The sequence below is a fragment of the Camarhynchus parvulus genome, chromosome 15 (assembly GCF_901933205.1).
Source record: "Camarhynchus parvulus chromosome 15, STF_HiC, whole genome shotgun sequence".
Taxonomy (NCBI): domain Eukaryota; kingdom Metazoa; phylum Chordata; class Aves; order Passeriformes; family Thraupidae; genus Camarhynchus; species Camarhynchus parvulus.
In genome coordinates, this window is record NC_044585.1 from 3780219 (window position 1) to 3805818 (window position 25600).

The 25600-nt window shown below is 47.0% G+C and overlaps 2 protein-coding genes across 2 annotated transcripts in view; one reads left to right on the forward strand and one right to left on the reverse strand.

Annotated features, from left to right (window-relative positions):
- The first annotated feature begins 363 nt into the window (after positions 1 to 363).
- Positions 364 to 15220, forward strand: RAB35 (RAB35, member RAS oncogene family). Its single transcript, XM_030959145.1, has 6 exons — positions 364 to 527; positions 4178 to 4228; positions 4999 to 5122; positions 11770 to 11894; positions 11982 to 12106; positions 12630 to 15220. The coding sequence occupies exons 1-6, from the start codon at positions 476 to 478 to the stop codon at positions 12756 to 12758; spliced, it is 606 nt and encodes a 201-aa protein (XP_030815005.1). The 5' UTR covers positions 364 to 475; the 3' UTR covers positions 12759 to 15220.
- A 983-nt stretch (positions 15221 to 16203) lies between these two features.
- The window catches only part of BICDL1 (BICD family like cargo adaptor 1), a 48817-nt gene continuing 39420 nt past the window's right edge, over positions 16204 to 25600 (reverse strand). Inside the window, exons 10-11 of the mRNA XM_030959268.1 lie at positions 23565 to 23685; positions 16204 to 20193 (exon numbers count right to left, since the gene is read on the reverse strand). Coding sequence (XP_030815128.1) covers positions 20005 to 20193; positions 23565 to 23685 — 310 coding nt within the window. The 3' untranslated portion in view covers positions 16204 to 20004. The remainder of the gene's footprint in view (positions 20194 to 23564; positions 23686 to 25600) is intronic.

The following is a 25600-nucleotide window of genomic DNA, read 5'->3' on the forward strand; positions in this document are numbered from 1 at the left end:
CTTTCCTGGGGGCAGCGTCCCTTTCTGCCGCGTCCTCACACGAGCACCTACGGGAACTGGGGGGGAAGCACACGCCCGACGGCGGTCTGTCGGTGGCTGGGCACAGGGGGGAGGACAGGGTTCCCGCGGAGGGGAAGCGGGGAGCGGCGGGAGGCTGAGGGGGGCTGAGGGCGGCCGGTCCCTCACGCTCCCGCCATGGCCGCCGGCGCGCGCCGCCCGCCTCAACCGCCACCCCTCGCGCGCAGGCGCGGGCGCGTGAGGGCGCGGCCGTTTTCCCGCGCAGCCGCGCGCGGGCGGGGCGGGGCCGGCGCAGGCGCGGCGGCGCAGCTGGCGGCCGCGTGGCGGCGGCCCGGCGCATGCGCGGCGGCGGCCCCGCTGTCAGTTCCGGCTGTTTGTCCGGGAAGTGGCTCCGGCCGGAGCCGCCGCCGCCCCCGCCCCCCCGCCCGCTCCGCCGCCCGCGGCCGCGCCCCCGGCCATGGCCCGGGACTACGACCACCTCTTCAAGCTGCTCATCATCGGCGACAGCGGTGAGCGCGGGCGGCACGGCCCGGGGGCGTGGGTAGGCCGCTGGCGGGGTGGCCGCCCCTCGGGCCGTGAGGGGCCGGAGTGCGGCGGCGGGGCCGGAGCCGGGGCGGGCGGCGCGGGGGAGCCGGGGACGGGCGGCCTCCTCCGCCCGGGGCAGCCGCGGCGTTGTGCTGCCGGCGCCGCGATGCGGGGCTGAGCCGGGACCCCGCGCTGTGCGTGAATGGCGGGGCGCGTTCGCTTGGGCTTCGGGAGGTTTTATCTGATAAACCTGCGGAACTGGCTACCGCAGGATATTATGGTAAATAGCTTGGCTGGGTTTGGGAAAAGGCAGATTAGACACGTAGAAGCCAGGACAGCACCGGCAGTGCTGCCGGCATCAACCTTGGCGAGCGCATGTTTTGACGGCGCCCACTAATCTGTTGCTGGGATGGGCAGGGAATTCCCTTCCCCTGTGACAGGATCGATGGGAAGGGCTGGCTGCCCTAAGGACTGTTGTTTCCAGTGTGGCAGCTAGTACGTTTTAACAGTCATTATTATCTTAATTATTATTCCTTAAGACTTTTTTTGTGCTTCAGCGTGAAGTCTCAGTTCTAGAGTTCCTTATTTTTTTAAAATGAATCCTGGAAGAGCTGGTAGCTTTATGTGCTTCTTGTTATAGCATAGGATGCGTATATCCAAAAAGAGGAGATAAAGGTGTAGTTTGAGGTTTTTTTGAAAATAGACCTTTAAATACTTCAGCAACCTCAGAAACTTCTGGAGGGCTGAGCGTGTGAACTGTGCCAGTGTCTGGTGCTTTGGTCTGGGTGCACAGGGATTGAGGCTGGGAGGATCGCTGCCGTCGGTGCAGCTCCGTGTTGGTAGCACTCCAGCAGCTTACAGCTGAATTTCCATAAACTGGAGAAGGGTGCATCCACCCTCCTCTTTTAACAGAGGTGTGGTCCTTGGGGCGGCAGGTCCCGGCATGCAGCGAGGCACAGCTCTTGATGAAAGGCTAATGTTGCACGATCTTGGCAGTTGTCACCTTCAGAAGCTTTAGCTTCATGCAAAAAAATTGTTTTTTCTACACTAAACTGTGTCTGCATGAAGGGATCTAAGGAGGGAGACAGGACAACAGCTTCAGAGCAGCTTAAACCCCAGGCAGTTCTGGGAGCCTTGGATTATTACAAGCAAATGCTGCATTCTGAGTAGAGCAGTGGCTCTGTTGGTTGCTGATGAGTTCCAAAACTGTTCAGGCAAGATAAACAGGATGGTGAAAACTCTGAGGAAGACTTCTCATTTTAAACAATTAAATAAATTTTGTCAGCCCGCTCTTCTTGAGCAAAATCCCTGTAGTGTATCCAGTGAAAGGAGTGCTGTGCGAATTGTCAGGCTGCCTGTGGTTCTCTGCTGTAGTTAAATCTCACTATGTAGTTTGACTATTGAGTTTTCTTTGGTTTTGTTTTTGCTAACCCCAACAGGATGGCTTTGTCCCTGCTTACATGAAACAGTTTGCTTGCCTTGTTTATTGACATTTATTCCCTGCAATAGGAAGTGGACTGTTACTGGATAGGATAATTCTGTCTCATCTGCTTTCCCCTGTATGCAAATCTGTCAGAGGGCTAGTAGGTTTGTGTGTTTTTAGAACAGGTCATCTTGAAAAGCTGCTGGTGATTTCAGCTGTGCCAGATATTTAAAAATAATACAGATGATCTGTGCTTTGCATCTGCTTCTTTAATTCACTCTACCATTCAGTAAAATCTGGGTCTTAAAATCTTGTCTGACACTGAAATATACTTTTGATTTTAATTGTACACAGTCAATAGGCCTTTTTTATTTGTTTGTTTTATTTCGTTTTGCTGTCTTCAAGAAGCTGAGGGCCCTGCAAGCCTTCTCTTCAGATCTTCAAACAGCTCTGTGTGGGAAGTGTGGGGTCACCCGGAGTGTGGTTTCTCTCTGTGTGAACAGTGTGGGTCAGAGGCAGGGTTTGTTTGGTGAGATCGTTGTCACTGGGAGCATGCAGAACTTCCTGAGTTCGGGAGCTTTCTTCTCTCTGGAAGCTGCCAGCCTGCTGGGAGCTGTGCAGCTTGTGCAGTGGAGGCAGCGTGACAGAGCAGTGTCATGTGCAGCTCTGCAGCATGGCCCAGGGCTGCCTGAGCTCGGACATGCTGCTGTGGTCTGACAGGTCTGTGGCTTCTGGCACCTTCTTGCCTTTCACTGAGCTGGAGGCCAAGGCTGCCTGGTCAAGAAGCACAGCACTTGCTGCTGAAACATCCTTGTTTTCTCTTAATTTCTTACTTTTTCATAATTGACCGGTATTTTCAGAGCTTTAATTCTTGCTAAATAACCAGTCCTCTGAAGTACAGGAACTGCTCTGCTGCCTTTTTTGAGCTCATTGATGTATTGATTATATGCATGCTGTAACTTTGTATTTTTTAGTCCCTTTCCTGTTTTCCTCTTTAGCTTGGTAGCAGTGAGGAGTGAGCATGGCTTCTCCAGATGGCTGGTGCTTTGAACTCTTTGCAAATGAGACCTGGCTTACTGTAATCATGCAGATTTTTAGGCTGGTTTTTATTTTTTGTTGGTAGCTGTTGTCACATGCCAGCAGCTGAGAACTACTGGACTTCTGCATAGCCTTTGCATAGGTCTTCCATTAAGAAGAACTTGCAAGTTATACATCATCAAAATAATTACCTTGGATAACTTCTACCTGAAAAGATTTAATAGATAATTACCTCAGTGCAGTTGAATTTCCTATTCATGCCATAGCAGATTTATTTTGGGGAGGAAGGGTCATTAACAGCAGAGATGTTATGCAGAGATAACAACCTGGAGGCATTTAGATACCCAGATTCCCTTGGGTGGGTGTGCAGGAATGAGTTTCTTACAGCTCTTGTCTGAAGCACTGTGAAAAATGCTTCCCTGCAACAGGGTGTGATCAGGGTGCAAACAATCACTTATGGAAAACCTGGATGAAGAGCTACTCAAAGCATTTAGAGGAATGTTTCATGGAACATTTTGGCAACAGGGACAGCTTCAGAAAGGTGTGTGTCCTTTCTGTGAGATGTGGAACAAGGCTGTTTCAGACAGCAGTACAGGACAGTGATTCCCAATTCCTGTTTAGGCTCCTGTTAGACTGTGGCCATGCTAATGTGAGCTTTGTAGTACCGAGCCCTGTGTGATTGTCAGAGCAGTCCAAATTCCACACGGAATGGGAGGTAGGCAGTGCTGTTACTGACGTCACACATGGTGTGCAAGTGGAATTCAACAGTGCTGAATTCAGAGCAGTGCTCTGAGCACTTGTTAATTCACAGGACATGCTCAGCTTTGGCTCTTTCCCTAGCAGATGTAAGCCTACTGATTGTGAATTTGCTTTTAGTTATTATTCTCTGACCTCTTGAACTGACCACAGTTCAGAAGCTGCTGTTGGAGGGTTTGCTGAGGGCTGGAGGAGGGAGGGCACAAGTCCCCTCTCCCTGCACTGCTACCAGGAGCATCCTGAGTCTTGGGGTGACTGTGCTTGGTCAAATCTCCAAGGAGAGTGTGGATATGAATAGTTAAGGTGGATGGTACTAAATGATGCGCTGATTTTTATGCAATGCATGGATAACATTGTTATGTTCCCTGCCCCCCGGGATGACTGTGTTGAAAGATTTGCTGTGTTTGTTTGTTGTAGGTGTGGGCAAGAGCAGTTTGCTGTTGCGTTTTGCAGATAATACCTTCTCAGGTGAGTGGTTTGTTTCCTTCAGTAAGTGAAATGCTCTAGGTTTGCTGCTGGTTGTAAGGAATCTGTGCTTGCCCACTGATAGCTGTGCTGGGAATACATCATCTTTTAACTTTGCACCTCTTGGTATAAGCCTGTACAGGCCGTCCTGCCTGATCTTCACTTGCAGCTGGAAGTCCCTGAGTATTGAAATACTGAGGTGGTTCCAGAAACAGCTTGGGTGGTTTAGGTTGTGCTATACTCTGCAGACTTCCTATTAGCCATTTGGGATTTAGATTGATTGAGTATTGTGGTAAACCACTTACATTTGTGATATAACCAGTTTATTGGGAGGAAACTCCTAGAACGGAGTATTCAAAATAAGGATTGTATTCAAAATAAGTGTTTCCACAAGTATTTAAAGCAAAGTATTGTCTCAAAATTTTCACAAGTGAAATGCTTTCATAGTTACTGTCTGTTTCTTGAGTTATCTGGGTGCATACTCTTGATCAATGGGATAGAAAAATAATAATTTTATTTTGTAACACCGAGCTTTTAAATTTTAAAGGTGGCATGGGAGAAGTGGTTTTATGGCTAGGAAGAAAAGCTGTTAGGTACAGACAAAAATATGTAGTACAGCATGATATAAAGCATTTTAAACAGTAAGCAGATTGGGGAACCTTGTTCTCCTGTCCAGTCTGAGAGCTGCTGCCAAGTAGTGTTCAAGAAGTGTGCTTTGGGACATCCAAAATAAACAAGCCTTAGGTTCTCACTTACCCACGCTTTCCCTCCAGGCAGCTACATTACCACCATTGGAGTGGATTTTAAAATCCGGACAGTTGAGATCAATGGAGAGAAGGTGAAACTCCAGATCTGGGACACAGCTGGCCAAGAACGCTTCCGGACTATTACATCAACGTGAGTAACATCAGCCTTTGTGCTGTGCAGCTCTGGGTCTGGATCTCATAGTCCAGACTTGGGGTTTAGCTATTGAAGTGTTGCAGTTGATTAACTAATGATAGCTGTGTGGTGTGTGCAGTGAAACTTCTCTCAGCTCTGTCAGAACTGACTGTGGTGGTGATATTCTGGCAAGGTTTGGAACTGGGATTTCAGAGTTCCTCACTCTTCTGTGCATTTCTGTGGTGGCTTTGTCTTATTCCTCTGCTGGTATTCCCTTATTCCTCTGCTGGTATTCCCTTATTCCTCTGCTGGTAGAACTGGAGTTATCAGACTGCATGTAGTAGACAGCTTGTCTCGGTGCCTGTCCAAGTTTGTCCTTTGATTGAATGCGCAGCAGAAGCACAGAGTGCAAACTCTCTGTCAGTGTCATGTAACTAATGAACGGCTTGAAGATTGAAAAGTAGGATTTCTCCTGGTTTTCCTTTAGGACAAATGCTTTAGCAGCTATCTTTATGTGGAGTTCTGCTGAAGCAGACGCCCACATGATATTAACCTTTTCCTTGGTTGGAATTCAGATTCGAACTCATTGTCCTTTTGAACAGCATGTGCAGAGCTTTTCCTGTTCCTGAAGAAACCACACCTAGAGCTGCGGTGGTGGGAACTAAGAATAAAATGTGTTTGTAAACTGATTGCAGTAAAAGTGGACTGCTCACGGGGGGAAGAGGGAAAAGTGCACTTGGAAATGGAACTTTTGTTCCTTGGGTTTTAACCAAAATAATTCTTGAAAGATCCATGTGTTTCACTTGGTCTTTCATGACTCACTTCTCCTTTGGCTCTTATTTGAGAGGAGGATAATTTTCAGCTGATGAATTGATTAATTTGCTCAGACCTGAAAATAATGAGATTGGTTACATCTGTGTTATGTCTAGAAATGGCAAAGTTGACCGTGATGTGTGCGCCGCCCCTTTCCTTTCCTCTGCACTCCTATACGGATATTACTGGGTTACTTTCATTGTTTCTTAAGTGTTTAGCTTGAAAAAAACTCAGTTGCCTCTTGTAGGGTTCCTGTGTGTGACATCACTTCTTGTTGGAGCGCTGCAGGCAGTTTTGGGAAGGAAGTGGTGAGGGGGAGGCAGCCGTGCAGTGCTGCAGCCCTGTCAGCTGTGACAGGCGAGTCAGAGAGCCCCGATTACTGCTGAGTCAGCAAATGGCCTTCCTGTTTGCAGATTCCCCGGGCTCAGGAACGAGCATTAGCTCCTGGGGCCGATGCCAGCTAGCGTAGAAAGCCATGGTGTGTCCAGCCCTGAGCAGGGGTACCAGCAAAGGAGGATTCCTTCTGTTAATGGGAATAGCTCTGGATCGGACCTTGCACAGTGTTTTATGTAAATTCTTTTCTTCATTAACATTTCAAATAGATAATGAATGGTTTGAGGCATTTGTGCCATGACCTCTTGGAACTCTGCTGCTACTTCCTTTTGCATTGCTTTTTACCCAAGTGAGGCATACTTTACTTTGGGGGGATCTAACCTTTTGGGGTTTCTGCCTTAGCGCTCTGGTAGTTACTGAATGGTAACTCCATGGTCAGGGAAAAAGATCTGCATTTTTTGCAATTCTCTGCAAAGAAGTTCATGTGCCAAGTGCATTTGAAGGGTTGAAGAAAACACTTTGGGAATGCTGATTATAGTGGGATGAGGGCTCCTCTTGCTAGGTTGGTTGGCTGTGCCTGTCTAGCATTCCTAATCATATCACCTATAAAACCAGGCAATTACAAAAGTTAAATTTTAGAAATGGTTCTGGCTGGCTTGTTTTGTTTTGTTTTGTTTTTTTTAATTAATTGGCAAAGTAGTACTGTAACTGATTTATTAATCCTAAACTAACTAACAAATCAAGTAACCTTGCTTGTTTTTACAAAAGGACTTGGCTATCAAATCATGGGTGGAGTGTGAGTGCCCTGTCAACAGGATCTAGTAGTCTGCCTAGTCTTTGACTAGATTGAGGGTTAGACTGAAGTTAAGAATATAAAAGGTGTTCCTTCAGTATTACAGTAGGTCAGGGAGTCCCTTTACAGTGAAAGGCAGGGTTCAGATTGATGTTGAGCCAAGCCTGGCAAGCAAGCCTGAAATTAGAGCCCATCTGGTAATTACAGTAATAGGTTGGTAGTGCTGCTGTGTGGACTTAGAACTGCAAAATGGTAGAGGTGGTAGGAAGTTAATAGTGGAAAATTGGGAAACATTAGAAGGTTGTAGTAGTTTGATTTCACGTGACTATAGCTACAGTCAAAAGCTGAAAAGCAGAATAAAATTGTTAAGGAACAGAAATCAAGTTGGTCTGGAGTATTCTACAGAAGCTCAAGAAAATTTCAGACTCGGAAGTATAAAGGCAGCTGGTTTTATTGTCTGTTAAATGTGGAAATACTGGGATAGCTGGTGCCTTCTGGGAGGAGAGGCTGATCTGTGTGAATTTGGTTGCCATGGAATGTCATCCAAATTAAATTTGATTTAAATTCACCAGGGATTTAGCATGCCAGGATGCAGCTGTATTAGCAGGAATACTTAAAATGCATGAACAGCCAGTCCCTGTACTTGATTTCCTCTTGTAGACAGGACTACTTTGTCCTGATTCAGGACTGTGGGTTTAGGATTCAAGCTTTACATAATGGCTGTCAGATGCCAGCTCAGGATGAATAGTGATAGCGGAGGGACCTTCTGCCATGGTTTCCTGTGGAATGGCATGTTTGAGAGAGGGATAAGATCTTGGAGATGATAGAATTGCTGTGTCTTGTAAAGCAGATATGACTAAAAGGCTAGTAGTTAAAAGACTGGTCTGACTGCCAATAGATGTGCTTCCAAGAGCTTGAAAGAAAGATGAGTATGAAACCAGATTATTAGAAGTCTCTGGAAATGGTTAGAATTCTAGATGAATGAAAAAAGGAAGGAAATGTGTGCTACAAAGTAATGAAATATGAACAAAGAAGCTGGATTAAAAAACAGTGCCCTGTCTTTCACATTTGGCAGTTAAATGTTTTCCTGAAAAAAACAACATATGGGTCCTACTGGACCAACATAGTGTCTCTTTTAAATCTGACTCAGCTACTGCTGTGCTCCATGAAGCTGGTTGTTATAACTCCAGTTGTTAATATTGGGAAACAGTTGCTAGAGGGAATCTGAGAGCTTTCTCACTGCTTTCTTGCAGTAGTAAGTGCCCCAATGAGGGCAAATATTCCCTTGTGTTTCCCAAGACTGTATTCAGGGATGTGAGGAGAGGATGCAGGTGGCTGTAGGATGTGTTGAGTTTGGGTAATCCCCAGCTAATTCTAGTGGTAGAACAAGCAGTAAGATGTTTATTTCAATTAAATGTTGGCTTTCTTAAGCCTTTTCCACACCTAAGCTAAATGTAAAGCCTCTAGGTCTTGGGACTTCCAACTACACGGAAGATTGTTGGCTACCACCAAGCATCCAAAGGTGTACGCAGGTGAGGTTTGGTTGTCTTTCACCTCAGCAGGATACTTTCATGGATACTCTTAACATGAATAACTGGTGTAGAACATTTTTTTCTGTATTTTCTGAAGGTATTTCCACCAGCAGATGCTGGCTTTGGGGGTTTGCAGAGTACATGGCAGAGCACTCCCACCACGCAGAGGACAGCCAGCATCAGTCTGTGACTGAGAAGCTCAGATTGAGGACTTCAGGTCTCTTCTGCTTTCATTTCTGTGGTCTCCATTTCCCCAAAAATGTGGATGGGAAGGAGATAAGAGATTCTTTCCCTTGTGTCAAAGTCTCAGCTACCTCTTGGTTGCCAAAAGCACAAAATTTACACCTACTCCTCCCTGAATGCCAAAAACCCCATCTGTTCTCTACTCGCCAAAGCCCACAACCTGTTATAAAAGCAATTCTGCACTGCATCATTCTGGAAGATGAGGTATGGGATAGGATAAATTAGATTTTGTTTTCTAGTACTGTCCTGCATTTGGGGTTGGAGAAGCTTCTCTGTACTTGTTAAGCCTTAAATGTTATCTAGGATGCAGAGCATCTAACAACTGATGGAAAATAGCATGACCAGCTTTTTGAGAAAAAATGTGTGCTATGGGACTTAAGAGTTTGAGAACAACAGGTAGTCATGGTCTTATCTCTCAGGTTTATCTCTCTTGGTAATGACAGCCAATAGAGAAAATGATATTTTAGTGTAGATGAGGGGTTGGCAACCTTTCTAGAACGATGTGCCAGACAATTTTCTGTTCCAAAAATAGCAGCAGTGTATGCTGGTAGGCACTCAGCAGGAGTCAGGGGTTGCTATCTTGCACAAAGGAAGCTATTTCTGATGAGGTGGTTGGCAATATCAGTGGCAGGAGCTCCAAACCCCTGCAGGGTTCCCATTGCTGTGGTGGTCTCTGCTGCAGGGTCCAGCCCACAGCCCCCATCCCAGGAGCAACACGCAGCGGGGCTGACGAGGTGTCAGGAGTGGGATTGGTGCATTCAGGCTGCCCCTTCTCCACTCCCTGACATCATGTGCTTGGCTCAGGAGAAAATGTAGGTGCGTGGGCAAGGTAGGAGCAGCAGGATGCTCTGCTGGGCCCCTGCTTGGGCTGACAGGGATGCCAGGCTGGGCTCGGTGTGCACAGCAGAGAGAAGCATCTCTGCGTAGGTGCAGCTGAGCCACCGCGCTTCTCCAAGGGCTGTCTTGGCAAATGCAGTGCTCAGTGCTGGGGAGGAAGTGGTAGGTCAGCCTGGGGGCTGCTGAATTAAAAGATTATTAGGTGATGATATGGGAGAGCTTGAAGATAATTGGTTTATTGTTCAGCTGTGGAGAAATGCAGTGTGTTGGTAGGATTGGGGATCTTCCCTTTCTGATGATGTCACATAAAACAGGATTCATCAAAAGCAGTGTGCAGGGCATGCCAGTATCAGGAGAGGACGGGTTATTTTTGCAACATGTAGATTCAGGCCATGAAGAACTTTTCCCTCTAAAGGATCCAAGTTATGAATAAAGTTGTGTTGTAATCAAGCAAAGCACAAATGCAGTGCTGTAGCAAGTCTTGAAGTTGTTGAAAGAACTGACTGTGAATGGACTAGAACATTTGAAAGCGCAGGATTTCTTATGGGCTGGGAATAAGTAATTCTTACCTGAGTTAGTTCTTGCAAAGGGAAGCAAATGCACAGCAGAAATCACTGGTAAAACATGGCATGGGAGGAGTATTTGAGTGTCTTCTGCAAGTGCCCAGTTGGAGCAGACTGTTCTACTGCTGCAGAGCATCCTGGAGAGCACTGGTACCCAGGGCCTGTCACTGCAGGGGATCAGGAGAGGAAGGTGTGTGACTCTGGGGGGCTCTGTGCCTCTGCAAGTCTGTCTGATGGTGCATAAAGGCAGGTGGCTTCTGTTGGAGAAGGGTGATGAGGCTGGAGTTGGGAAGAGACAGTGACTTGCTGAAGCACTTCAGTAGCAAAGTGAGCTGAAGCTTTGAGATCTTCTCAAAGGTGTGTTTGGGTTAGATTCAAAGCTTTGAAGTTCAAAGGTGTGTTTGCTGAGTTGGAAAAATCAAAGAGGAGCAGAATGGTCTCAGTGGACATCTCTGAAGTGCAGTGGATGTACTGCAAGAAGTGCTTGTGATAAGACAGCAAGGTCTAGGAATGCTGTCACAGTTTAAGGGAAAATCCTCAATTTTGTGTGCCGGTTTATTGAATTTGTTTTATTAAAAATTTTAATATTGATCAGAAGAAAGAGAAGAGGATGAAAGAAAAAGAATAAAGCTACACATAATACAAAAAAATGGATCCTGATGAAGACCTCACTGTTAACTGTTTCCTGTTTCAATTACTTTTTATTTTTTGGGTTACAGCTGCCTAATTTGCCATAGGGAATGTACTTGGTAGCCTTGTGATTGTGGCTGAAAACTGAGAAGGTAGAGCTTGCTGGTTTTCTATTTAGCATTTTCGTGGTGCACATACTGTCTGTCTTTGGTAGCTTCGTGCAGGTGATAATGTTGGAACCTGAATTCAGATATGTTTCTTGCATATTAGACTTGTGCATCACCTTCTAAAGGTGCCAGTTGCCCAAGACTAATGGGAATAAACTGAAATAAAGCTTATTTTTAATGGCTAAAGGTAGCAGAGTGTATTGAATGCACATATGGAGTCGATCTGTTGAGTAGGAAGGTGTGATCAGAACACAGTCGCTCAACAAGACAGAAATTTTTGAGAGCTCAAGAGAACTGTGACTGAAGGTTGAATATATTTGGAGATCTGCTGAAATTTTAGTCCGTAAGTGATCGTTCACAGATAACAGAATTACTGCAAAAACTTGATGTGGCTTATACAGCCCCAAGGATCACATCACAGTTCTGAGGATGTGCTGGGGGTACCATTGCCTTTGGTCCTGTAGCTGGAAGACAGCATTCATCTTTGAAGATCTTGACAACCTGAACAAGGAAGATTTTAGAGGACTTTAGACTTGGAAATGTATTTGTGTAGAGTGAATGAGTGGGGAGCCCTGTAGCTTTGGAGGAATAGCCTGGATCAAGCTGTTATAAAAGAGCTACATGAGTCTCAATGGAGAGAAAATGGGGGCACTTGATTACCATAGCTTGAGGATTTGTTGTGAATCCTGTAGAAGCTCAGTGGAAGAGAAGGTGATGCCCTGAGTTAACATTTGCTGTCCTTTGTACCCCACAGGTATTACAGAGGAACACACGGGGTCATTGTTGTCTACGACGTAACGAGCGCAGAATCTTTTGTGAATGTAAAACGGTGGTTGCATGAAATTAATCAAAACTGTGATGATGTCTGCAGGATACTAGGTAGGTAATTAGGGAGTTACAGCATCTTATTTAGAGGGCTGGCCTGCTGGAATACCAAACTGACTTTTATTCTCTTTCCTTTTTTAGTGGGCAATAAGAATGATGACCCAGACCGAAAAGTGGTAGAAACAGAAGATGCCTATAAATTTGCTGGGCAGATGGAGATCCAGTTGTTTGAGACCAGCGCCAAAGAAAATATTAATGTGGAAGAGGTAATATAATATTCAGAAGAGTAGAGATAAAATGATTTAGGGATCATGGTGTGGGAAGAAATAAAAATTCCATTCTTCTCATTGAGAAAGAAAAAGTTGTACGAGTTGCAAGTAGTGGGTAAAATGTCAAAAAGAGACATTCAGTTGTTTTTGGAAGAGTTGGGGAAGCAAAGTGAAGGAGCCCACACTGCATTTTCAGTAGTTTCACAGTGCTCATGTATTAGGCAGGAAAGACTTGAGAAGCTTGGAGGAGGTAAGACTGCCCAGGCTTCACTCCTGGTCTCAGTTGCCAAACTGCCCTGGTTTTATTTATTGGTTTGGAAAAAGGGATAGAGAGGTACTGTTTAGCTTGGGAGTGGGTTGGGAAAAGGTATTGGATTTCCACTTGGGCCATAGTGGGTTGGGGAAGGTCTCTGAAGGATTTTGTAACATACAGAAAAGGGGAATGGCTTCCAAGGAGCAGCACCCCACAGGAGCCAGCCCGAGTTCTGGGGTGATCTGAGTGTGCTTGTTTCTCTTGCAGATGTTTAATTGCATTACAGAGCTTGTCCTGCGAGCAAAGAAAGAAAACTTAGCAAAGCAGCAACAGCAGCAACAGAACGATGTGGTGAAGCTAACGAAGAACAGTAAAAGGAAGAAGCGGTGCTGCTAATGCCCCTTCCCTGCTGCAGAGACTCTGCTCTCAGACAGATCAGCCCCTCCAGCTAGACTCGGGCAATTCCACTGGGGCAGGCTTTGGGAGGACTTTCTCAGTTTTGTGCCGTTATTTAAAGATTATTTTTTCTCCATGTTTTCTATCAAGAGGCGCTGGCACCTTCCCACTGCAGTGCCAAGAAGGTATTGGATGGAATCTTGCCCCCCTCTCCTCCCCTGCTCATTCCAGTGCGCCTTGTAGACAAGAAGGACGTTGCCTACCAAGTGGACTAATTAACCCAAGAGTTTGTATATAATGTATATTGCTTTAACCAGCCTCGCCTCTCTGTTGTCGCTTTGGCTTCTGCCTTCTTAATGTCAACCAATCATGGACTGCAGAGTTCATCTTTTTAAAGAAAAAGTTTAAAAGTTCTTAATTTGAGTTGGCCCCAGGCTGGCAGCGACTGCTTTCCTGGGGCCTCCAGCTGCATTTCTGTTGGGCTCCAGGCTGGCATCTGGTGCTCTCCTGGAGTTCCTGGCTTTTCCTGGGGCTCAGGCTGTGTTTTTCTAGGTACCAGGATTGCAGGTGTTGCTGCTGGAGCCTGGGGTTTCGTTTCACCAGCGCCTGGGCTGGCAGCTGGAGCTGCTGCTGGGGCCTGGAATTTCAGCTTGCCATCATCCAGATTTGTGGCTGGATCCTTGGGTTTCACCTCCTTGTGCTGCAGCCCAGCTGTACCTGTGCTCTCCTGTAGTTTGTATCAAGATACTGGAAAACAAACTGACCTGCAGAAGTGGGATTTGTTTGGATAAAACCTTTTTTTTTTTAAAGCAAAGTTTAACAACTTTGACCTCTGCTTCTGGTTCTGCCAGTGTTCTAAGTGAGGGTCCATTTCTTTTGAGAAGAACAAAAATCATGTGATTCTGCCAAAAACCCCAAACTTCTCCTTGTTGCCCTGTCCACAAATAGGCAATCTGAACTTGAATGTGAATTTTGGTGGCAAAGCTTTTGTTTTTGAGAAAGAAAAGGCATGAAAAAAATCGAGCTCTTCTTATTGATGTCTGAATATGAAAGCTGCAGGATCATTCCCAGGATTCTTCAGTTAGGAATGAGGACTGCTGTTTAATGCAAAGAAATGGAAAGCTTGCTTGCTTGGGTTATGTGGTGGTGGAGGATCACACTTGGAAACAAACTGGGCTTGCTGTGCTCAGCAGCATTTTCCTGGCCCTCGTCAGCCTTTCTGGGAAAACAAGGGCTCACTTCCTCAGCCTGAATAGATGTAGTTAAAGGTGGAGAGTGTAAGTGTGTGTGTAACTAAAATATCAAATGTCTGGGCTGGAAGGACATGCTCAGCACCTGAATTATTGCCTAAATAATATTAAAAAATAATTTTACCTTAAAAGGCATGGAGGGTATGACTTCCTTTAAGGCCTTGAAGGGGAACATACTCCATGTGCCAGTAAGTGGCCCTGTGGAATTGCTGGCCTTAGTTTGGTAGGATGTAATTCACCCATGTCCATGAGCTTGGAGTCAGCCCACTTCTCTCCCTTCCTCACCCTTTCTCCAGGAGAGGCTAAATTTTAGTCACTTATTTTGCCTGCATTTTTTTAGATTTTTCAGGTTGTGGTAAGAGCCCTGATCATACAATCACATCACAGTCAATCACTTTAAAGACTTTTTCCGAAGTGCAAACGATGAATGTGCAACACGTGGGGTTTTTAATGGGTTCAGGTGCTGGGATATGGATCCAGCTGCCTTCACCCACCTCTTTTCTTCACATATCCTGCATTGGTAACCCAAGAACTGGAGTGAGCTGGGATGGTGCTGCTGGGGTGAGCTCTGATCATTGTTGAGAGGCTGTGCAAAGTGGTGGCTTTGGTCACACCAGTCCCTCCTGCCTGCTCTCCGGTGTGGAATGTGGTGTGTGCTGGGAGGAGCTGGGCCAGTCCCTGGAGCTGTGCTGTGGGGGTTCCCCCTGCAGAGTGAGGGGCCCAGCTGTGTTACTTTGGGAATCTTGTTGGTAGCTGTGTGCAGATCTAGAAGGGAGTAACTTCATATAGGCAGAAGTAAAGAACATGTCTGAATTTACTGGAAATGATACAATAAAATGAGGAAATGGTGCACCCAAGCCTGGAGTGTTCTCTTATATGGAAAAATTGGTCCTCTTTGAGGCCACGTTTTTGTGGCTGTGGTTGGAATTCTGTCAATCCAGGTCCAGCTTCCTGGCTTAAAGTGGGAATTTCTTTTTTTTTTTTTTTTCCCCAGAGCTGGCTGTAGAGGAGCAGTTACCTCTGCTCTTGCCATCACTGTTCAATTGGAAGGGGTGGGGACTGTGTCTCTAGTGGTGCTGATGTGAAGTTTCCTAAATGTTGAGCAATGGAATGTCTAACTGGTTTGCTAGGATTATTTCTGTAATGAAAGTTTCTAATTATGCTTTTTAAATAATTTTAAAAAACTAAAAATAAAGGTTACAAGCTGCCAAATCTTTTTTGAAGCTCTCTTTCCTCTGCTGTCCAGCACCTGGAGGGGGTGGCAAGCCAGGAGTGAGCTCTGCTGCTGAGTGTAAAGGGTTATTTCCTGAGAGGGGATATTAAAAAAACCATAATTAATGCTTTCAAATGTTTAGTTGCTATTTTAGTTTGAATGAAAGAGGAAGGTGGAACGGGTAACTTATTTCTGTGTGAAGTGAGATGCCTGTGATTGTGCTGTAATCTTTTGTCTTTCTGCTCAACAGAAAGTATTGAGTGAGCTTTGAAAGATCCTTCTCTCAAGGTGAGTAAAAATCACCTGGAGTCTCTCCTCACTTTTCTGGGAAATTTCTGTGTTTAATGAATCTGTGCAGGAACTGCAGCTGTGGCTGTGCCCTCAGCATCCCCTTGCCCTGCCCAGGCTGCTCCTGCTCTGGGAAGGTGCCTTGGCTGTGTCTGTGCCCTTGAGGAGGAGCAGCTGCAGGGGACTCCTGGGGACCTGTGGATGGCCTGCTGCCAGCAGTGGGTCTGTCACTGTCTGTGTTTGCTGTCTAAACTCCTTCCAGTTTGAGTCTGCCTCCATTCCAGGGCCAGTAAAGGACACCAATGGCTGGGAGGTGGGATGATTTACCCACCTTCAGGTGTTCCTGAACGCCAAGTGATGCAAATGTTTCAGGTGTTTTTGCCCTGGCCCCTTCTCCCCTAAGCACACACAGGGGCTTTACCTGGCTGAATTTCATGGGATGATGCAGCACCAAAGATGCTGTTGGGTGTTAAATGACAGTTCAAAAACTGAGCTTGTTTTGCAGCTGGGCACAGTAAAGTGGTGAGAGCTGAGACAGTATCGTATAAATGATGTTTTATTCTGAAGAGAACTATTTACAAAAGAAGTAGAGCATTGTTTTTACTAAAAATATGCCTTTATAGATTTTTATAATATGTATCTTATAAAAACCATACATTTATTTACATGACTGCTACATACAAAAATTACAGCACTGTGGTATATGTACATATCTATAGGTACATTCTTTCTGCTTGTCCCTGCTGTGTGCTTTTTCCCTCTCAATCCAAGGGAATCATTGCTGCAGCACCCAGACACTTCCTTTCTTGGCTTTTTGGTTCAAACAATCTTGCTTTTTATAGCCGAGTGGGGAGTAGAGAGTTTGCCTGATGGAGAGGCATATCTGGAATCTACCATTCTAAGTAGGACAAGTGCATGTGGCCCTGTCTGCAGCCTCACTTCCTGCTCTCTCTGCAATGACTCTGTTGTCAGTAACTTTTTGATTTACTGTTCATCTCCATGGCAAGTTGCTGATCTAAGTTTGTATGAAGATAAAGTGCTAGTGACTTGCCTTTCATTACATTTGTTCCTTGTTTACAGTTGCTTCCATTGCAGAGTTTAGGAAGGGGAGACTGATCCCTTTTCCCTCAGGCTGGCATAATAAACATTTGCCCAAACAGTTACCTGTGGGAAAGTCCTTTGTAACCTTAATCTCAGCAGGCATCTCTTCTCTGTGCAATATTTGAGCAGTGACTGTGCAGCACTACTGTTTTATTTACCATTATCTCAAAAGCAAGGCTGAGGGTTGTGTTTAGAGCTGCTGATCCCACTCATTAAATCTCCTTTGGGATCCTGAGTACCTGCTGGATTAATGTGCTTCCTCCATCTCATCTCCTGGAGCTGATGTGTCCTTTTCACCGTGGATGTGTCCTGGAAGAGTCAAGTGCCACAAGTGAAGTGTCTTCCAAGCAGCACTGCAAGGCTGATTCCAGGCTGTGACAGGATGGAGGGGAGTGAGTTAATGACAGCACAGAGTGAAGCAGTCGGGACCTTGTTAAAACACAACGTGACAAATACGGGTGAGGTTTTTCAAGACAGAAGACAAAACCTAGCTGCTGTGTTAAGGCAGTTTCTGTTCCTGTGGAGTAGCAGCTCAGCACGAGGAGGTCTCCTTTGGTGTGTTGTCCAGTTCATTACACCCAGTTCTCTTGTATCTCTGGGTTTAGTAGTGCAACTAAGTCTTTAGGGTGAAGGGGCTTGTTTGAAGAAACCATACCCAACTGGCACCTTAGAACATGCAGACTTTCCTCTTGCAATCTCTTCTGCCACTCTTGTAAAAGAAATAAAATTGCAATGGGATTAAGGATTCTCATTAAATGAAGAGATGTGCTGTGCCTACCCCTGCAACCACTTGAGTCACTTTCCTCAGCAAACATAGCAGAAGGCACCTTTCTTCATCTCATTACTGCATCTTCATGGGGTAACTTAAGGCCCTTGCCTTAGGATTGCATCCATCCATCCAACCATCCATCCATTCATCCTCACTGGGGTAAAGCTGGGCATGTGGCTTGAAGAGAGCTGGTGGGGTCTGGGAAATGACAACTGACAGCAGAAGAAAGGTCCCTGAGGACCGAGATGTTCACGTGGCTCTCCTGTGATAGAGCGTCGTTCTCAGTGTTCACTGGTGTCACTGTGTCATGGGTGTCACAGGTGTCACTGTGTCACTGGCATCCACGCCTCATTTTGCAGGGATCCAAGGCTGGGGTAATGCATGTGGGTGTGACTGAGTCCTGGCAGCAGGAGATGCTGAGCACGTGCCTCGTGTCCCTGCCCTGTCCAGAGTTGAGGCAGGATGGGAGGATGAGGACTGAGAGCACGTGGCACTGCACTGCAGCCCTTCCCCTCGCTTGCCCAAGTGGCTACAAGCAGATACTCAACAGCTGAGCATTGCCTAGAAAGGAGAGGCAAAGGTTCAGTTTCCTTCCCTGCCTGTGAGGCTCCTGATGCCTTTCCCCGAAGCATCAAGCCGTATTGGTGGGGCTTTGCCAGAGCATTTCCTGAAGCAAGCTCTGCAATCCAGGGTTCATTGCTTTCATGTAGATGGGTTTCACCACTCAGCTCTTCACTACCATGGCCAATCTCAGAGCACTCTGCTCCTTGCAGCCCAGAGCTGCCTGAGTGCAAGATGGTTTCATACCAATGTGGTGGTTTCATGTAACAAGGAAATACAGGAATGCTCAAATCTTCATAGGCAGAAAGGGTATTTGTACTGAGGTATTATGGATGTTCTATCCCACAGGGAAGCTGAATAACACTAAAACCCAAGCCACCAGCCTCTCACCTGCTGCTTAGAAGGTGATTGGTACCTGTTCTAGCAGAAAACTTGTTCCTGTGAGTAGAGATAGCAGCTCCCTGTGGGATGGTGTGTTAGCACCGAAGTTGCTGAGCAGGGCAGGGCTGAAGGTGCAGCCAGCTCTGTCTGCTGTGGGACAGCGTAGGTGGTGGCCTTTTGAAAGCAGCAGGAAACAAACTGGGGCCTGCCCATGGGTATTATGAGCTGGGAGAATGTGTGAAAATTGCATGACAGCAGCAGGACATCTCTGAACTGAGCCTGGTGCTCCTCACTGGCTTATGATGGCAGACGGATAAAAGAGCTGTAAAGTGCCCATCCAGTGCAGAGGGCAGGTCCCTAGTTGAGTATTGCAGGGTTTCCAGCACTGCTGTGTGCTGGAATACACCAAAAAAGCCACGTTCCTTCTTGTTGATCAAGTCATGCAAAGCAGGCTCTGGTCATCTTTGATCCAAAGGACCTTTGGCTACCTGCTCACTAAAGGGCTGAGTAGCAACTGACCCGCAGGCAGGGACAAAACTCCTTTCTGTCAGGCCATAGCCAGCGTTACTGCATAGGGCAGAGTAACCTGCAGGCTTTCCAGAGCTTTGTAGACACCCTGACAGCCTCTGGCTTCAGTGAAGGCAGATGCCAATGTGCTATCTGAGGATGGAGTCTGCCAACCCACTGTCAAAGACTGACTGACATCATTGGGAGTAGGCTTCCAGTGAATTGTTAGGCTTTTGGGGGCCTATCCAGTTAAAATGACAGTTTTCGTACTCTGTTTGGGAGATGTGTATGGCTTTGGGGAAAGGTGTGTGACTTGCTGAAGCTCCCAAACTACTTTTGGCCATTGGAGGAACAGCAGGTGCCCAGGACTGAACATGCACAACTTTTATCCAGTCTGTAATCTGTTGTAGATGGTCAGTCTCCTGGGGAGAAATCTGTGTAGCTACAGCCTGCAACTCTTACCTCTAACAGGAGGGAGCTGGAGAGGACAGTGACACCACCTATTTGTCCCCTGCCCTGAGCTGTGAGGAGCCTGGATCCCAGCGGGGGTGAACGGCCACGCAGAGCTCCAGGGGAGATGGTGCCCAGGCAGGAACTGTGCTGAGGGCTCAGCTTCCACCACAGAGAAAGCTACATTTGTCAAAACATGGTATTGCTGGGGCCAGAGTGACTCCAGTCGCAGTGGGATGGATGAAGGATGTCACAGCTGCCAGGATGATACAAATGGCTCCCTTCTGTCCTCTTGCATTCAGCTCTCTTCTTCCCCTTCTGCTCGCTGTGACAGAAGTTCTCAATCCCCTGCACCGCTCTGTCTTGGGGCTGCTTATTTCCTTCTCCAGCATAAGAATGCTTTTAAGACAATCAGAGAATTCTTCACAGCAGAAACTGGACTGTGTCAAAGCGCCTAAAATATACCCTGAAGTTTATCACTTCACATATAGAATAAGAAAAGTTTCTTTCTACTAGAATCACATTGTCAATTTGCAAATCTCCAATTCATGTAAACATTTGGTTCCGACCAGGTGCGGTGTAAATAGTGCAGAGTCTCAAGGGTTAACTCCTTTGCCCCCTTCTTTTTTACTCAGTGAATCAGACTTGGGTCCATCAGCAAGCTGGGCAGCTGCCCCATTCCCCATCTTGAAGAAGGAATTGTTGGAGAGTTTTCTCTTTTTCAAATTAATTTTTCTTGAAAAAGGAGAAGAGCCGGTTTCCTTCGGCCCCGCCGGGCTCGTCCCCCTGCTGCTCCGGCCTGGGGGAGGGCCTGGCGCTCCGCCTGGTGCCACTGGAGAAGGAATAAGCAAGCTGGCTCCATTCCTTCGGGTGTTTGTCCATCAGCTGCTGGTCAATGACCCTGTGCATGTCATCCTGCAGCAGAGGGACAGGACAGGGCTGTTAGTGGCAGCTGCTGCCCAAGGGGAGCTGGGGTGAGGTGGCTGAAATGGGAATGGAACGTGCAGTGATGAGATGGAGCAGGGATGAGGGAGCAGGGACAGGTCTGCGTCCCCACCCCACAGCAGGCTCAGCTGTGCCCGCTGCCATGAGGCTTCTCAGGGAGTGAGGAAGATCAATCACACAGTTCTGAGGGGTAGATTGCTGAGGTGGTCTGGCACAGGAGCTCTGTGCCTGCTTGGGACTCTGTGCCCCCCCTAAGCTGCGTTTCTCTGCTGCCTGCAGCTTGCAGATGTCTCCTTTGGGGAGAAATAAAGAACAAATGCAGCTGAAAGCAGAGGCCAGAAGGATGGAGCAGATCTGTGCTGAGCAGATCTGTGTGCACAGCAAGGGGACAGGCAGGGGTGGCAGAGCTGCTGCATGGCCACTGTCACTGGGGCTTCCTTGGGGAAGGTGCCGAGGGGCTGGGGCAGGTGTGGGCCCACCAGATCCCTTCGTGGCTTTGCACCAGACTCACCAAACAGAACTGAGCTCATCCCTTAGACCCCTTCCTTCCCCTAGAGCCACCATAGCAGCGGGAGCTCTGACTGACAGCTCAACATGAACTGTGGCTTTTCAGGTGTACCAGGAATGCTCTGATCTTGTCCGTGTTTGCAGCACAGTGAAGTTCCTTTATACAAAATAATTACCCAGTTCTGTTGCCACTAATGATGTGCTAACATGTTCCTTGAAAACCTGGCTATAAATTTTACAGATTTTAAACTTTCAGACCCATTGCTTCTCCTGTAATTGCATATTTAAGCTACAGCTTAGTGAAAATGTGTGTACACAAACTAGCCCCACAGGAGGAATCAACTACTCCCCAGCAGTTTGGTCCCTGACTAGGGCTGAGGACACGGTCAGGATACTCTGGATGGGCTGGAGTGGTGGAAGTGCTGTTCATTCAGCACCTGGTGAGGGGCAGCCAGTCAGGGCAGCCCCAGGACTGAAGGGAAGGTGCTGCCATTGCCCAGCAGGTGCCCCAGCTGCTCTGGACTGGAATCAAATCAGCCAGCTGGGACTGGAAACTTAATAATGGCTGATTTCTCGTTGCAGCATTTTCTGCAGGGAAAAGGATTAATAGCCATGACCTGGACTTGAATTTAGTATGGGGGCTTCCCCTGTAGGAGCAGGAGGGTGCAGAGCTACACAGACTGGGGAAGTTTTGGGTCTTTTTAGAGCAGGGCTGGAGAGAGGAAAGGCAGAGGGAGAGTTGAAGAGGTTGAGGTGAGCATCAGTACGAAATATCAGTGAGACAGGTTTCCAGAGCTGAAGCTGCCATGTGAAAATGTACAGCACTTGGATTTTGAAGGCACCTCTTCTGCTAAATGAAGTAGGTACCCAGGCTCCTGCATGGCAGATCTGTGTCCTTGACTGACCATACAACAAGGGATGAGAAGGATTTATATGCATATTTATATATATATATATATACACACACAAAAATATCATATATATATATATAAAAATACAGTATGCACTATTGAGAGTGCACTGCATTGGGCCCCTGTCTGTCAGATGTGTGAGTCAGAGAGAAAAGCATTTGGATGGGGAGGATTTTTTGCTTGAATCTTATTTTGCAGCCTGTATGATTATGTCCTTAGAGAACACTGTCATCTTGTTGACAGCCCTTGGTGAAATGCGGACTAGAAGTGTGCAAAAGCAAAATGTTACCAGATTAAAGCATCCAATTATGCCCAGCTAAAGCAGAGACTTTTATCCTATTTTATCAGAAACTTTTCTCCAAACTCCTTTGCAAAACAGTCCCCAAAATACATAAATCACCCCACTTGTTTTGTGGCTGAGCTGCTGTTGAGGGGACAGGAGGTGGCTGGAAACTTTTTTGCTGCTGTGTAGCAACACCTCAGGACAGTATGCTGGAGACAACTTACTGCCATGAAGTGGCCTGAGCCTCAGCTCAGAGAGCTGATGGGAGCAGGTCTGGGGTTGCTGTGTTACTGCAACAGGACCTGTTCTTAACCCCTAAACTGGGTTTATTCCAGCACTAAGTAGGCCTAACTTTAGAGCACCCATCCAGACTGAACTTGGATCCAGACAGTTCCTGTGCAGAGCAGAGTGTCACTCACTGGACAATGAGGCTGAGAAGTGAAATCCCAGTCTATCTTTCAAGAGCCTTTCCAGGTACTAAATATGTGTAAAGAGAGGGTTAATAAAATATGCACTTCAGCCTGGCTTTGCCCATGGACCCTGGTAAAGCCTCACCATGGGGTGCAGGATGCTGCCCTTGGCTGCTGCTGGGATGGGGGGGTGGGCAGAATATTGGTGGGTGATGGAGACCCCCACTGGCCCCTCTTGCCAGATGATGGTGAGGGCAGAGAAGGATGTGGGTGATGGTGGCAGCAGATGGAGAGGGGATGGTGGGTGTGGGGAGCTCACCTCAAAGGCAGGAGGGGTGTACGACTAAAGCTGTTGGTACAGGAACTGAGAAAGGCCACTAGATCAGAAACCAAAGGAGCCAGATAGTAAAAAGCCCTGAGGAAGCAAACTGTAAGCAGGAAAAAGAAAAGAAAGAAGAAAAGAAAAGAAAAGGGAAAAAAAAAAAAAAGAGAGAGGGAGAGAAACGAAAACACAGTGGAGTTGAAACAGGAGCGAGGTTGTACAGGAAAGGTTTCTACTGGTCAGGCTGGTTTTAGTAGAGCTGGGGGCTTGCATGGTCTGCAACAAATCACTATAAATGACACAGACCTTTTCTCTTGAGTCTGCTCTATCTTCTGTTGAAGTAGCCCTCCCCTGGTGCTGGTTTTGGGAGGAGGCATCTTTGTCTGTTCACAAGGGTTTTCCCCACTGACCCCAAGCAGAGCATGTCCAGGGCAGTGGTGGAACTGCCATGACTTTTTTTCACCTTGGTGAAGAACTGGAATTTTAGCTTCTCCTTCTTGATGGATCTTCAGAGTTTATGTAAACAGTGCAGCAACAATCAGCACAACCTCGTTCTCCCACCTTTCTGCTCCATCATGGAAATGCACAGACAGGCTGTGCCCACGTGTACCAGGGTGTGCCTGCCTGGGGACACCTCCTGCACAGACCCCTCCCCACCCCAGGGCAGAGCAACACGCACATTTCCCATGTAAGGCACAGTCTGCTTCTCCATTTTAAATGAGTTTAGAGCTGTAGAATTAACTGCTCACTGCCAAAAGAGTCAGAGCAGAGAGGGGCAGCTCCCCCGGCACCCCACAAGCATCACTGGCTCCTGCAGAGCCAAAACCCCCAAACACCCAATCCATGGGTGCTGAGGCAGAGAACAGGACACACCCACTGGGAGGGGGGACAGTGGGGTCACGTCTCACCTGCCAGGCCTCCAGCTGCTGCGAGAGGTTCACCTTCTGCTGGATGGCATCCAGGAGTTGGCTGTTGAGGGACATCATGTCAATCTTGCACTTGGTCAGCTCCACCTCCACGGCATTCTTCCTGCAGGGACAGAAGTCCAGGCATGGCACCTCCTTCTTTCTAAACAAACAGGCATATCTAAACAAATCTACAATTTATGTCTTTCACTGGCAAGTCCCCACATCCTAAGAAGTCCATCTCTATTGTATTCTGAACAATCTATTAAACTGAGTGATGAACTTTTGACATCTTTACCTTAAAACCAGCAGATTTTTGATATGCACACTGTGAAGAATACTGAAAAAAAATCAGATACACTGTTGTGTAAGGTAATAGTGTTCCTGGATAATGTGCAAGATCTGCCAATAAAATGGAGATCTAGAACAAGGTAGAATCTATATTCAAATGTTTTCTCTTTTTCTTCTGTTTACATGCATAGAAAACAAATGATATGTGCTAAAAATGAAATGACTCGTGTCTGATTGCTCGATCAATAAATTGCAATATAAAACAAACATAAAAATCTCTTAAAGAGCACAATTCTGCTTTCACTTGGGACTTGACTGAAGGAAGGATCAAAGGAAGAAATGAAAGAAGAGATCTTATTACAGCATATACTTTTCAGGAATGACAAACTTTCAAAATGATTTGAATTAAATCCTTAAGGAAAGCTCCCAATTTCAGTGGAGCTATCCCAGCCCCTGGGAACAACTCTGCATTTCTTCCCAGACATTTGGGGGCCATTGAGCATGTCATACCATGGAGAAGGTTACCCAAAGAGCCCCAAATGCTCAGTGGCTGAGATGCTCCAGCTGCTCCTTGCCTGTGGAAAGGAATTGTCCTTTAGGATGGAGCAATTTCCTAAGCTGCCCAAGCTGGGAAATGCTGCTCATCCTGCTGGGAGCACACAGGTGAGCACAAAGCTTAAGTTTTCAATTAACTTCTGTGTGATAGGAAAGTGTAACATGACTTGCTGGGAACCATCTTTCCTTGCAAACATTTTCGAGAGAAATAATTGCATCTTATTAACTGTAGCTCATTCCTTGTCTTGTAATAGCTCCCTTGTGCTCCCCTGCAGAAGAGCAATTCGGGAATTTGTGTTTATATTCCAGGTACCAGAATATAAACACAAATATTCCAAGGTTGCTTAACACTTCCAGGTGTTATATTCCAGGTACTGGTTGCTTAACACTTCCTCTGAAAGGATCCTATTTTCCTATTGCTTCCCATGCTGCCAAACTTGAGCTTCAAGCAAAAATTTTCCACACCAGATGTCTGCCTCGGGCAGTGATTTTATTTCTGTTCACAGTTACGGATTTTTGGGGGGGATGGGTTGAACAAAAGCAACTTAACCCTTGGGCTGTGAGGTGGGAAGAAAATCACGAGCGTCCCCAGGCAGCAACCAGCCCACTCGGTCTGGGAGGGATGTTTTCACTTCAGTGACAAGATGCTCTTGTCTGCTTTCCCTTGCTGCCACTCTCTGCCCCTTCATCCCCCTCACTCGTGCCCTATTCCCACAGCTCCTGCACTGCAGGACAGCCAGCCCCAAATACTGCTACTTGGTCCAGCAGGGTCCCAGTGAAGTGGAGAAGCTGTGCCCTCGCACTGCGGACTGTGCTCTGAGCACCTGAAGAGCCTTTTGTTCGCTTCCCCGCTGCTGGGTGGATGTTTCCAGGATTGATGGCAGCAGCAGTGTTGCCATAGCCACGGCAGAGCCAGCAACCCACAGGCACCGGAACGTCACACCCGCCCTGCACACAGCTGGGATGCTCCTGCTCCTTGCCAACAGATGGAGGTGTTCCAGAGCACAGCCGTGGCAGTTTGGTGGCCAGCTAGCCCAGCAGGGCCAGCACAGGCGATCCAGCCACTTATAAAAAGGGATGGCGCAGGCTGATTTAGCTCCTTCACCCTCTGAGGTGCAACCTTCTCCTGCTCCTCCTCTTGTCCAGGGCTTTTCCCCTAAGAAGCTGGACTGGTGGTGTCCTGGCCCACCTGC